Below are 12,803 nucleotides of genomic sequence, written 5' to 3' on the forward strand. Positions count from 1 at the left end.
GATACCTGTATTAGAAAAGAGAAGTGTCAGATCACTGACCTTAGCTTCCACTTTAAAAAACTAAGAAGAGGGAATTAAATTCAATGAAAAGAAAGAAAATAATAGGGACGCTGGCTGGCTCAGTTGGTAGAGTGTGCAGCTCTTGATCTCAGGGTCACAAGTTTAAGCCCCATGTTGGATGTGGAAATTACTTAAAAAAATAAAATCTTAGAAGAAAGAAAATGATAAAAATCAAAGCAGAAATCAGTAAAATAGTAAACAAAAACAATAGAGAAAATCAATGAAACCATAAGCTGGTTCTTTGAGAAGATCAATGAAATTAATAAACCTGTAACACGATTGATCAGGGAAAAAAGAGAATACAACCTACCAATGTTAGGAATTAGGAAACAATATAATAAAGTTTTAGGTATTAAAAATTACAATACAATAAAGTTATAGGTATTAAAAGTTACAAGGAAATAATGTGAACAACTTTATGCTTGTTAAGGTGAGATGGACAAGTTCTTTGAAGGACACGAACTACCAAAATTTAAGAAGCAACAGAAAAAACAAGAAGCAGTAGATAATCTGAGTAGCCTATAACTATGAAGAAATTGAATTTGTATCTAAAACACTTCCTACAAAGAACACTCCATGACTAGACAGCTTTTTCACTGGTAAATTCTACTAAACATTTAATGAAGAAATAATCATAAACAAGTTCTTCCAGAAAATTAAAGAGGAGGAAATACTTCCCAATTCATAATATGAGGTCAGCATTTCTTGATAACAAACAAAAGATATTATATTAAAATCTAGCAATATATTAAAAAGTTAATATATTTTTAATAAGTTGGGTTTATTCTAGGAATTCAGGGCTGGTATAGTATCCTAAAGTCAAGCAGTGTAATTCATCTTATTAATAAAAGGAAAAACATATCAATAGACACAGAAAAGCATTTGAAAAATCTATTATCCATTCCTGATATTTCAAAAGAAAAACTTTCAGCATGGTACTAGTAGAAGATAGAACTTTCTTAGTCTGATGAAAGGTATCTAGGAAAAACCTACTTAATGGTAAAATGCTAAATGCTTTCCTTATATGATCATAGACAAGACAAGGATCTCCATTGCCATCACTTCTATTCAACAATGTATTGGAGTTCCTAATATATATATATATATATAAATTGAAGTTTTATACCCATTGTTTGATATTTAGAAATTGAAATTTCAAGATACTGCAACTTAAAATACAATAAAAAATATGAAATATGTAGGGTTAAGCCTGACAAAAAGTGGCGGAGACCTACTCAAAACTATAAAAAGACATTGCTAAGAGGAATTAAAGAATATGGAAATATACTTCATGTTGATAGATGTGAATGCAATATTAAAATCTCAGTTTTCTCCAAATTGATACATATTTTAAATACAATCCTACTCAAATCTCGTTTTTGTAGAAATTGGCAAACTGATTTCTACAATTCATATGAAAATCAAAGGACTTAAAGATATAAAATAACCTAACCAACTTTGAAAATGAACAAAGTTGGAGAGCTAACATTACCCAATTTTAAGACTTTATAAAGCCAGCATAATTAAGACAATGAGGTGTTGATGCAAAGATATACAAATATATCTATGGAACAGAATGGAACCCAGAAATAGACTTACACATTTATGAACAATTGATTTTCAAGAGGTGTAAACGTCATTCAGTGGGATAGTCTTTTTCAGAGTGGTAGAACAGTTGGCTATCAATATTTGAAAAAAAGAATTTTGATCTATACCTCTTAGCCACTACAAAAATTAATTCAAAATGTATAATAGACCTAAATGTAAAATTTAAACAACAAAACTTCTTGAAGAAAAATAGCCTTTATAACCTTGAGTTGCATAAAATTTCTTACATTCTCACTGGGACACCAAAAGTAAAATCCACAAAAGAAGCAATTGGTTAGACTTCATCAAAATTTTAAGTCGGCTCTTCAAAAGACACTGCCTAGGAAATGAAAAAAGACAAAACAGACTGGCAGAAAATACTTGCAAAGCATATATCTTAAGTGTTTGTATCTGGAATATATAAAGTCTGTCAAAAATTTTTTCAAAAGGCCCAGTGTGAAAAATGAGCAGAAGACCTGAACAGACACTTCATGAAGAAGATACATGGATGACAAATAAGCACACAAAAAGATGTTCAGCAACATTAGTCATTAGAGAAATATCATTATACACTTGTTAAATGGCTAGAATTTAATACACTGACCCAAGTGTTGACAAGAATACGGAGGAATCAAACACTGCTAGTGGGTGTGATAAAATAGTATAATCATTTTGGAAAATAGTTTGACATTTTCTTAACAAATGTGTACATACCATATTTTCCATCCGTTCTACTTCTAGGTATTTGCCCAAGAAAAATGAAAGCATATGTCCATACAAGGACTTGTACACAAATGTTCATAGCAATTTTATCTGTAATAGCCAATGACTAGAAACAATTGTCCATTACAGGTGAATAAAATATATGGTATGTCCGTACAATAGACTACTACTTAGAATGACTATTCATACATGTGACAATCTAAATGAATATCAGAATAATTGTGCTGAGTGAAAGAAGTCAGGAAGAAATATATATATATATATGTGTGTGTGTGTGTGTATATATGTATATATATATACTATATGATTCAATTTGTATAAAATTCTAGAAAATGTAAACCAATTTATAGTGACAGAAAGCAAATCAATTGTTGTCTGGGATAGGCTATCAGAGAGATGGAGAAGGGGGGAGGGCTACAATAAAACACAAGGAAACTTTGTGACACAACGGATATGTTCATTATCATGATACTGGTGGTAAAACGTGTGAAAACAAAAATTTTATTCTATTCACTTACTAATGAAGGAACCAGTAAATGTTAAATAGGTTCAAAGGAGAATTTGAGAAGGGGAGATTTATAGATTGGTTTGTCAAAGGAATACTGAAATGAATTCGCTAATAGTTAAAAAATCTGATTGATGTGTTATAGAACAATAAATAGTAACCTTTATAGTTACTTTTCCTACTGGATAAAATCCACTTGTATTGTTGAATAACAATCTATTTTCATTACTCTCAGATAAGAATCATTGTTACTTGTTTTCTATAAGCCAATCTCTACTTTTACAGAATTGCAAAATCTCCTAATCAACAATAAATACATAATCAAGCAAAGGTACATCCCTAGAAAATCACATATTCCTTTGGGAAGGGGAAGTAAAAGATACGCAGTGATCTCTTTTGACTATTTCTAAATTCCAGATACGTTTTCATCATATCTGTAATACAAGATGATAGTTGTTAGTGTTAATGAAGAAGATACTAAAGGAAAGGTAAATTTCTTCTATATTAAATCCATGATAATTGAATTCCTATAGCATTTTTGTCTTCATACATCATTAAGCAATGACCCATGTACTGTCCTGTGATTTTCCTCTTACTGTTGCTTTGAAGTTTTTGAATCATCTACTTAATATTCTGTACATTTATCTTTCCTCTGCAATTTGATTGCAGGTTTTTCAGAAGAGAAGGCATTCTAGCTGCTTGTATTCCCTGTTTTACCTAGCATAGTGCATTGCACACAGTAGAAATTCAATTAACAGTAATTGATTTAATGTGATGTATTCTTGGAACTAATCTATGTATTTAAAAAATGGGTTATCTTCTTGCATTTCAGCACAGTTAGGTATCTAGTTGTTAAAACTTTAATTTTTTAATGATACCTATGCATCCATTAGTAATGGTATATTCTTTATCTTTTTTTTTTTCTATTAGTGGTGATTTACTCAGAATAGAAGGAAAAATCCTACATTCAATTTTAGATGAAGTTGTTTTCAAGCTTTTATCAACTCCTAACCCAGTCATAAGAAGTACTGCTACAAAGCTCCTACTGCTGATGACTGAATCCCATCAGGAAATTTTGATTTTACTGAGACTAAGTGCCTGCTACAAAGGTAGTGCATATATTCTTTACTGGAGAGTATCAAAAAGACATTTTTATTGATGGTTTATGGAAAATAAAATTCCTATATAGTTTTAAAGTTTTTATTTAAATTCTAGTTGTTCACAGGCAGTGTAATATTAATTTCAGGTATACAATTTAGTGGTTAAATAGTGATGGGGATTAAAGAGTGCACTCCTTGTTGTTATAGAAGTATTCAATCACTAAAATTCTTGTATTTTGAAAAAAGTCAATAAAGTGTGCAGATAAAACCCTATTACAACAGATACCAATTCAGGGAAAGGTCTTTATATAATCAAGCTAGCTCCATGTCTCAGAGATGTTTATGGTATTTTGTTGATGAGGTTACAATGGATACTTACTCCTTCTCTAACAAAAACAAACAAAAAAAGTTGTGTATGAAGTATACCATATAGTATAGTAAAATAATGACCATAAAGACTGGTGACCTTAACAAGATTAACGTTACCGGAGAAAATAGAGCTGTGCTTGAGAGACTGACAGCCCTTTTGATCTTAACATCAGTTAATATTTACTCATCAGATCTCTCACTGCTATTTCTCAAAGCAAACAAAAAATCTTCCTCACCTCTAAAATCAAATGCATATACTCACTAATGCAAGGCCATATCATGTGGAAATTTTTAAAGAGTAGAACATTACATTATGATGTATTTAGTATTCAGACTTACAGAGGGTCTCAAATCATGCCTGATAACTTACTTTCCATCAGTCATTACTATATGAACATTTAATTATTTTATGTTATAGGAATAGAGAGGGGAAAAAGGTGCCAATAGCAGAGCTCTCTAATTGATATTTGCCAGATACACATTTTTAAATGTGTATTTTTAAAATTCTTTAATTAGATTTCTTCTATAGAAATGTGACCATCATTTGCTTCAACATGGATAGAACTAAAGGGTATTATGCTGAGTGAAATAAGTCACTTGGAGAAAGACAATCATCATATGGTTTCCCTCATATGGAGAATATAAGAAATAGTGAAAGGGATTAAAAGGGAAAGGAGGGGAACTGAGTGGGAAAAATTAGACAAACCATGAGAGACTCCTAACTCTGGGAAACAATCAAAGGGTTGCAGAAGGGGAGGTGGGTGGAGGGATGGGGTAATTGGGTGACAGGCAATGAGGAAGGCACTTGATGGGATGAGCACTGGGTGTTATACTATATGTTGGCAAATTGAATTTAAATTAAAAAAATGAAAAAAATGTGAATGTCTAACAGATTTCATTATAAAGGAATTTCACTTGAACAGTTCATCTCCTGTTCTCAATAGAACTTACTCAGTTTCCTCAAGATATTTTATAATTGTTAATACTGCTGAGAACTTGAGTTTTGAAGAGAGCATAAAGACATGGACAGATCCATATGGTGGCTTCCCCCCTTATACACCTTAAGGGCATTTTACTTTATTTTGAATACACACATTGTAATACACCATTCCAGTGTGCTTAGAAATAGTACTTATCCCAAAATAAAACATAGTATAGTAAATGCAGTATTTATAGCATGTCTCGTATAGTAATTGCTCAGTAACCTATTGATTTGCCCCAAATTACATATAATACTGTATATTTTATTTAGTAGTATTTTCTTTAAGAATGACTAATAATAACCTGTTTAAATACTTCCACAGTATAGGCATTTACTCAGTATGTTATTTTCTTTTTAAAAATGTTTCTGTTTAAGATATTTATGTTTCAACAGGAAAAAAACATCTCTGCTCTTTGACTTACCACAATGATCCCACTTACCTTTTTTTAATTAAAGATATTGAGTAGACAGCCTTTGCATCAGATGAGCACATAAAAACTCTTAGAGAAATATCCTAAAGATCTCAATCTTGAAATCTTTGAGAAAAGAAAAAGAAAAATCATGTGATTGATTAATCTTGCTGTTGTATTCATTTGTTTCTTAAACCAGACTTTTTAAACCTTTAATTAATACTGATTAGATAACAAATCATATTTTATTATTAAGTGTTGTGCCTTTGTTATTCCATTTCAGGACTCAGAAGTCTATTAAACAAACATGAGCCTGGGACAGAGTTTAGTCAAGAACTTGGACAGCTTATTGCCCTTTTAACCCCTAAGGTCCATCAGGAAGTAGAAGATCAGGTAATAAATTATAAAATTAATTTGAATATTTGCTAACATTTCAGTAAAACATTTTAGTTTCAAAATCCTGGAGAGTGGTAGCCTCTTAAATCTTTTATTTGCGGTCTTTCCTCTTTTCTTATCTCCCCCCCAGTATTCAGAGCAGTTGGTGTTCTGATGTGTGATGAGTGAAGAAGCTTTTATGGACCAAATTTTTAACCGTAGAGCTTTTTTTTTTTATCCTGTTCCAAAAGTTCTTCATCCTCTTGAATGCTTGAATAAGTGAGGCCCAGCATGAGTCAAGCAAAGAGGGTAAAGCATTAAAGAAGCAGAACTATAAAATCCTTATAAAAGGAATAGACATAATGTTAATTAAGGAGGATGCAGTGCTTATCAACTATATCTTGAATACATTGTGGATCTTGTCTAATGTACCTCCTTTGGGAGACCACGTTTAATATTCTTAAAGCTTACCTGTCCTGGATCTATGAAATTGTTGCCTCCTGCCCAGCTTATTAGAGTTAGAGATTAATACTTGCCCAGGCCTCATTTTATTAAGAGGTTAATTGCTAAAAAAGACTTTCGTGGAGATGTCTCTAAATTAATTCTGGCCTTTAATTTCAGAAACTACATCAAGCAGCTTGCTTGATTCAAGCTTATTGGAAGGGTTTCCAAACTAGAAAAAGATTAAAGAAGCTTCCATCTGCTGTGATTACTTTGCAGAGGAGTTTCAGGTAAAAAGTTTTGGTGAGAGGAATGATTGATCTCAGAGGACAGCTATATCTTAGTAAAAACTTCGGGTGCTTTTTTCCCCTGATTTTTTTTTTTGTTGTTTCTTTTGCTCTTTTTTTAAATTGAAGTATAGTTCATATACAATATCATGTGTCAGTTGTCCATTTATATTACAATATTTTTGACTATATTCCCTATGATGTACTTTACATCCTTGTGACTTATTTTATAACTGGAAGTTTGTACCTCTTTTCACCTATTTTGTCCATTCCCCTACTCCTCTCCCCTCTGGCAACCACCAGTTTATATCTGTTTTTATAGATTTGTTTGTTTTGTTTACTTAAAAAAAAAAAGATTTATCCACCCAGAGAGTGAGCATGAGCAGGAGGAGGAGGGGGAGAGAGAATGTCAAATAGACTTCACGCTGAGTGTGGGGCTTGATCTCACAACCCTGAGATCACAACCTGAGCTGGAAACTACAGTCAGACACTTAACTGACTTTGTCACCAGGCACCCCTTTGTTTTGTTTTTTTAGATTCTATGTATAAGTGTGGAATCATAGGCATTTGGTTTTCTCTGACTTCATTTCACTTAGCATAATTCCTTCTAAGTCCAGCTATGTTATCATAAATGGTAAGATTTCATTCTTTTTTATGGCCGAGTAACATTCCATTGTATTTATATGCCACATCTTCTTTATCCGTCTGTTGATGGACACTTAGGTTACTTCCATATCCTGACTATTGTAAATAATGCTGGAGTGAAGACACCATGCATATATCTTTTTGAATTCGTATTTTCATTTTCTTTGGATAATTATACTTAATGGATTTGCTGGGTTGTAAGGTATTTCTAGTTTTATTTTTTTAAGGAACTTCCATACTGTTTTCCATAGTGGCTACACCAATTTACATTCACACCAGCAATTGCTACTAGGGTTCTCTTTTCTTCACATCCTTGCCAAAACTTGTTATTTCTTGTCCTTTTTATATTAGCCATTCTGACAGATGTGAGGTGATTTCTCAGTGGTTTTGATTTGCATTTCTCTGATGATAAATGATGTTGAACATTTTTCATGTATCTTTTGGCCATCTATATGTTCCTTGGAAAAATGTGTATTCAGGTTCTCTACCCATTTTTTAATTGAATTGCTTGGGGGTCATTTTTGGTGTTGAGTTTGGATATTAACCCCTAATTGGATATATCATTTGCAGACATCTTCCCCATTCAGTAGATAGCCTTTTTGTTTTGTGGATATCATTGTATGAAACCTTTTTAGTTTGATATAGTCCTTATAGTTCATTATTGCTTTTGTTGCCCTGAGGATGCACATCCAAAAAAGTATTACGGGGGGGGGGGGCAAGATGGTGGAGGAGTAGGGTCCCCAAGTCACCTGTCCCCACCAACTTACCTAGATAACTATTTATTTATTTTTTTATTTATTATAGTCACACACAAAGAGAGAGGCAGAGACACAGGCAGAGGGAGAAGCAGGCTCCATGCACCGGGAGCCCAATGTGGGATTCGATCCTGGGTCTCCAGGATCGCGCCCTGGGCCAAAGGCAGGCGCCAAACCGCTGCGCCACCCAGGGATCCCCCTAGATGACTTTCAAATCATCCTGAAAACCTACAGTTCGACCTGAGATTTAAAGAGAGAACAGCTGGAACGCTACAGAGAGAAGGGTTTTTGCTTTTAGAAAGGTAGGGAGATGGAAAAATAAATAAATAAAAAAGAATCAAGTGGCGAAGAGGCCCCTGCGAGGAGCTGGGCTAAGGCCCACCGGGAGAGCCTCCGGGACAGGAAGCCCAGCCCCAGAGAAGCAGGAACTTTAAAAATCCGCACCAGATTCTTCCCAGACAGAAAGGCGCTTAGCCGGGAACTCGGGCAGAACCACAGGATAGGCAGTGGAGTCTCCAGTCTCCCAGAGTCACTAACAGAGGAGGTGCGCCCCAGGGAGAGCACGACACAGACCGTGGGCCGAATTCCATAAAGGGCTGAAGCGCGCACCCTGAAGGGCCTCGGGAGAAGCTCAGGCCACGGCCCCGGGCTGAGGGGGCTGCGCCCTGCTGCCTTTGAGAGCTGCAGCCCGTGTGTGTGATTTCAGCAGCACAGGCCCCAGATCCCTGGGCAACGGGGGACACAGCCCAGGATCCTGTGCTCCCCCCAGGACAGGCAGAGGCGGGGAGGGCACAGGACAGCGAGGAAACTCCTGCCTCCTGGAGCCCCCAAGCTGTGCAGGTCAGCACCCCCGCCCCCCGGAGCATCCAAGCCAGTGTGGACTGGGAAACTGCAGTAGTTACTATGGGAGCAGACTCCACGGCTGGGGACTTGGCCGCTGCCAGTGTTGTCTGTCCTGGTGTCACCCTGTGCCTGGGATGGTGCGGGGCTGCCAGGGAACAGGGATCTCACAGGATAAACAGCTCCCACTGAGCCGTGCACCTGGCAGGGGGTAGAGCAGTGCCCCCATGTGCACACCCCTGAGAATGAGCACAGCAGGCCCCTCCCCCAGAAGACCAGCTGGAAGGACAGGGGAAGGGCAAGTTCTTGACCAAGCAGCACTGGAAAGCTCCAGGGGAAGTCAAGGGATTTACAGCATATAGAACCAGAGGATATCCCACCTTCTTTTTTGTTTTGTTTCGTTTTTTTCTTCCTTTTTTCCAGTACAACTCATTTTAAGCCACTCTGTACTGACCAAAATGACTAGAAAGGAGAACTCACCAACAATAGAAAGAATGAGAAATAGTACTCTCTGCCACAGAATTACAGAATTTGAATTACAATTCGATGTCAGAAAGCCAATTCAGAAGCGCAATTATAAAACTACTGGTGGTTCTAGAAAACATAAAGGATTCAAGAGATTTCATGACTGCAGAATTTAGATCTAATCAGGCCAAAATTAAAAATCAGTTAAATGAGATGCGATCCAAACTGGAGGTCCTAAAGACAAGGGTTAATGAAGTAGAAGGATGAGTGACATAGAAGACAAGTTGATGGCAAGGAAGGAAACTGAGGAAAAAAGAGAAAAACAATTAAAAGATCATGAGAAAAGGTTAAGGGAAATAAATGACAGCCTCAGAAGGAAAAATCTACGTTTAATTGGGGTTCCAGAGGGCGCCGAAAAGGACATAGGACCAGAAAGCATACTTGAACAAATCATAGCAGAGAACTTCCCTAACTTGGGGAGGAAGACAGGCATTCAGATCCAGGAGATAGAGATATCCGCCCCCTAAAATCAATGAAAACCGTTCAGCACATCACATTTAATAGTGAAACTTGCAAATTCCAAAGATAAAGAGAAAATCCTTAAAGCAGCAAGAGACAAGAGATCTCTAACTTTTATGGGGAGAAGTATTAGGTTAACACCAAACCTCTCCACAGAGACCTAGCAGGCCAGAAAGGGCTGGCAAGATATATTCAGGGTCCTAAATGAGAAGATCATGCAGCCAAGAATACTCCAGCCAGCAAGGCTCTCATTCAGAATAGAAGAAGAGATAAAGAGTTTCCAAGATAGGCAGAAACTGAAAGAATATGTGACCACCAAACCAGCTGTGCAAGAAATATTAAGGGGGACTCTGTAAAAGAAAAAGGAAGTCCAAAGAAATAATCCACAAAAACAGGGACTAAATAGGTATTATGAGGATGCAAAATTCATATCTTTGAATAGCAACTCTGAATGTGAATGGGCTTAATGATCCTATCAAAAGACGCAGGGTTTCAGACTGGATAAAAAAGCAAGACCCATCTATTTGCTGTCTACAAGAGACTCATTTTGGACCTAAGGACACCTACAGCCTGAAAATGAAAGATTGGAGAACCATTTACCATTCAAATGGTCCTCGAAAGAAAGCAGGGGTAGCAATCCTCATATCAGATAAATTAAAGTTCATCCCAAAAACTGTAGTAAGAGATGAAGAGGGGAAAAAAAAGAGATGAAGAGGGACACTATATCGTACTTAAAGGATCTATCCAACAAGAGGACCTAACAATCATGAATATTTATGCCTCTAATATGGGAGCTGCCACGTATATCAATCAATTAATAACCAAAGACATACTTAGATAATAACACACTAATTCTGGGAAACTTCAACACAGCGCTTTCTACAAATGACAGATTTTCTAAGCACAACATCTCCAAAGAAATAAGAGCTTTAAATGATACACTGGACCAGTTGGATTTCACAGATATTTACAGACCTTTACATCCAAACGCAACTGAATACACATTCTTCTCAAGTGCACATGGACCTTTCTCCAGAATAGACCACATACTGGGTCACAAATCAGGGCTTAACCTATACCAAAAGATTGGGATCGTCCCCTGCATATTTTCAGACCATAATGCTTTGAAACTTGAACTCAATCACAAGAAGAAATTTGGAAAGATTTCAAACACGTAGAGGTTAAAGACCATCCTGCTAAAAGATCAAAGGGTCAACCAGGAAATTAGAGAAGAAATAAAAAGATTCATGGAAACTAATGAGAATGAAGATACAACCATTCAAAATCTTTGGGATACAGCCAAAGCAGTCCTGAGGGGGAAATACATTGCAATACAAGCATCTCTCAAAAAACTGGAAAAAACTCAAATACACAAGCTAACTTGCACCTAAAGGAACTGGAGGAAGAACAGCAAATAAAACCTATACCCAGCAGAAGAAGAGAGTTAATAAAGATTCGAGCAGAACTCAATGAAATAGAGACCAGAAGAACTGGAACAGATCAACAAAACCAGGAGTTGGTTCTTTGAAAGAATTCGTAAGATAGATAAACCATTAGCCAGCCTTATTAAAAACAAAAGAGAAAAGACTCCAATTAATAAAATCATGAAAAAGGAGAGATCACAACCAATACCAAGGAAATACAAATGCTTTTAAAAACATGAGCAGCGATATGCCAATAAATTAGGCAATCTAGAAGAAATGGACGCATTCCTGGAAAACCACAAACGACCAAAACTGGAACAGGAAGAAATAGAAAACTTGAACAAGCCGATAACCAGGGAGGAAATTGAAGCAGTCATCAAAAACCTCCCAAAACACAAAAGTCCAGGGCCAGATGGCTTCCCAAGGGAATTCTATCAAACGTTTAAAGAAGAAACCATACCTATTCTACTAAAGCTGTTCCAAAAGATAGAAAGGGATGGAACACTTCCAAACTCGTTCTTTGAGGCTAGCATGACCTTAATTCCAAAACCAGACAAAGACCCCACCAAAAAGGAGAACTACAGACCAATATCCCTGATGAACACAGATGCAAAACTTCTCAACAAGATACTAGCCAATAGGATCCAACAGTACATTAAGATTATTCACCATTACCAAGTGGGATTTGTCCCCGGGATGCAAGGCTGGTTCAACACTCATATAGCAATCAATGTGATTGACCATATCAGCAAGAGAAAAACCAAGAACCATATGATCCTCTCAATAGATGCAGAGAAAGCATTTGACAAAATACAGCATCCGTTCCTGATCAAAACTCTTCAGAGCATAGGGATAGAGGGAACATTCTTCAGCATCTTAAAAGCCATCTATGAAAAGCCCACAGCAAATATCATTCTCAGTGGGGAAACACTGGGAGCCTTTCCCCTAAGATCAGGAACAAGACAGGGATGTCCACTCTCACCACTGCTATTCAACATAGTTCTGGAAGTCCTAGCCTCAGCAATCAGACAACAAAAAGAAATAAAAGGCATTCAAATTGGCAAAGAAGAAGTCAAACTCTCCCTCTTCACAGATGACATGATACTCTACATAGAAAACCCAAAAGCCTCCACCCCAAGATTGCTAGAACTCATACAGCAATTCAGCAGTGTGGCAGGATACAAAATCAATGCCCAGAAGTCTGGCATTTCTATACACTAACAATGAGACTGAAGAAAGAGAAATTAAGGAATCAATCCCGTTTACAATTGCACCCCAAAAGCATAAGATACCAAGGAATAAACCTAACCAAAGAG

General features: G+C 36.3%; 1 protein-coding gene across 5 annotated transcripts in view; it reads left to right on the plus strand.

Annotated features, from left to right (window-relative positions):
* Positions 1-12,803, plus strand: part of IQCB1 (IQ motif containing B1) — a 67,563-nt gene that overhangs the window by 27,256 nt on the left and 27,504 nt on the right. For 4 of the 5 annotated variants that reach the window (XM_041721853.1, XM_041721765.1, XM_041722036.1 and 1 more), the window contains exons 8-10: positions 3,806-3,984; positions 6,020-6,129; positions 6,733-6,842. In XM_041721853.1, coding sequence (XP_041577787.1) covers positions 3,806-3,984; positions 6,020-6,129; positions 6,733-6,842 — 399 coding nt within the window. The remainder of the gene's footprint in view (positions 1-3,805; positions 3,985-6,019; positions 6,130-6,732; positions 6,843-12,803) is intronic. The other variant, XM_041722122.1, reaches the window with a different exon arrangement.

This window comes from Vulpes lagopus, chromosome 1 (genome assembly GCF_018345385.1).
Source record: "Vulpes lagopus strain Blue_001 chromosome 1, ASM1834538v1, whole genome shotgun sequence".
Taxonomy (NCBI): Eukaryota; Metazoa; Chordata; class Mammalia; order Carnivora; family Canidae; genus Vulpes; species Vulpes lagopus.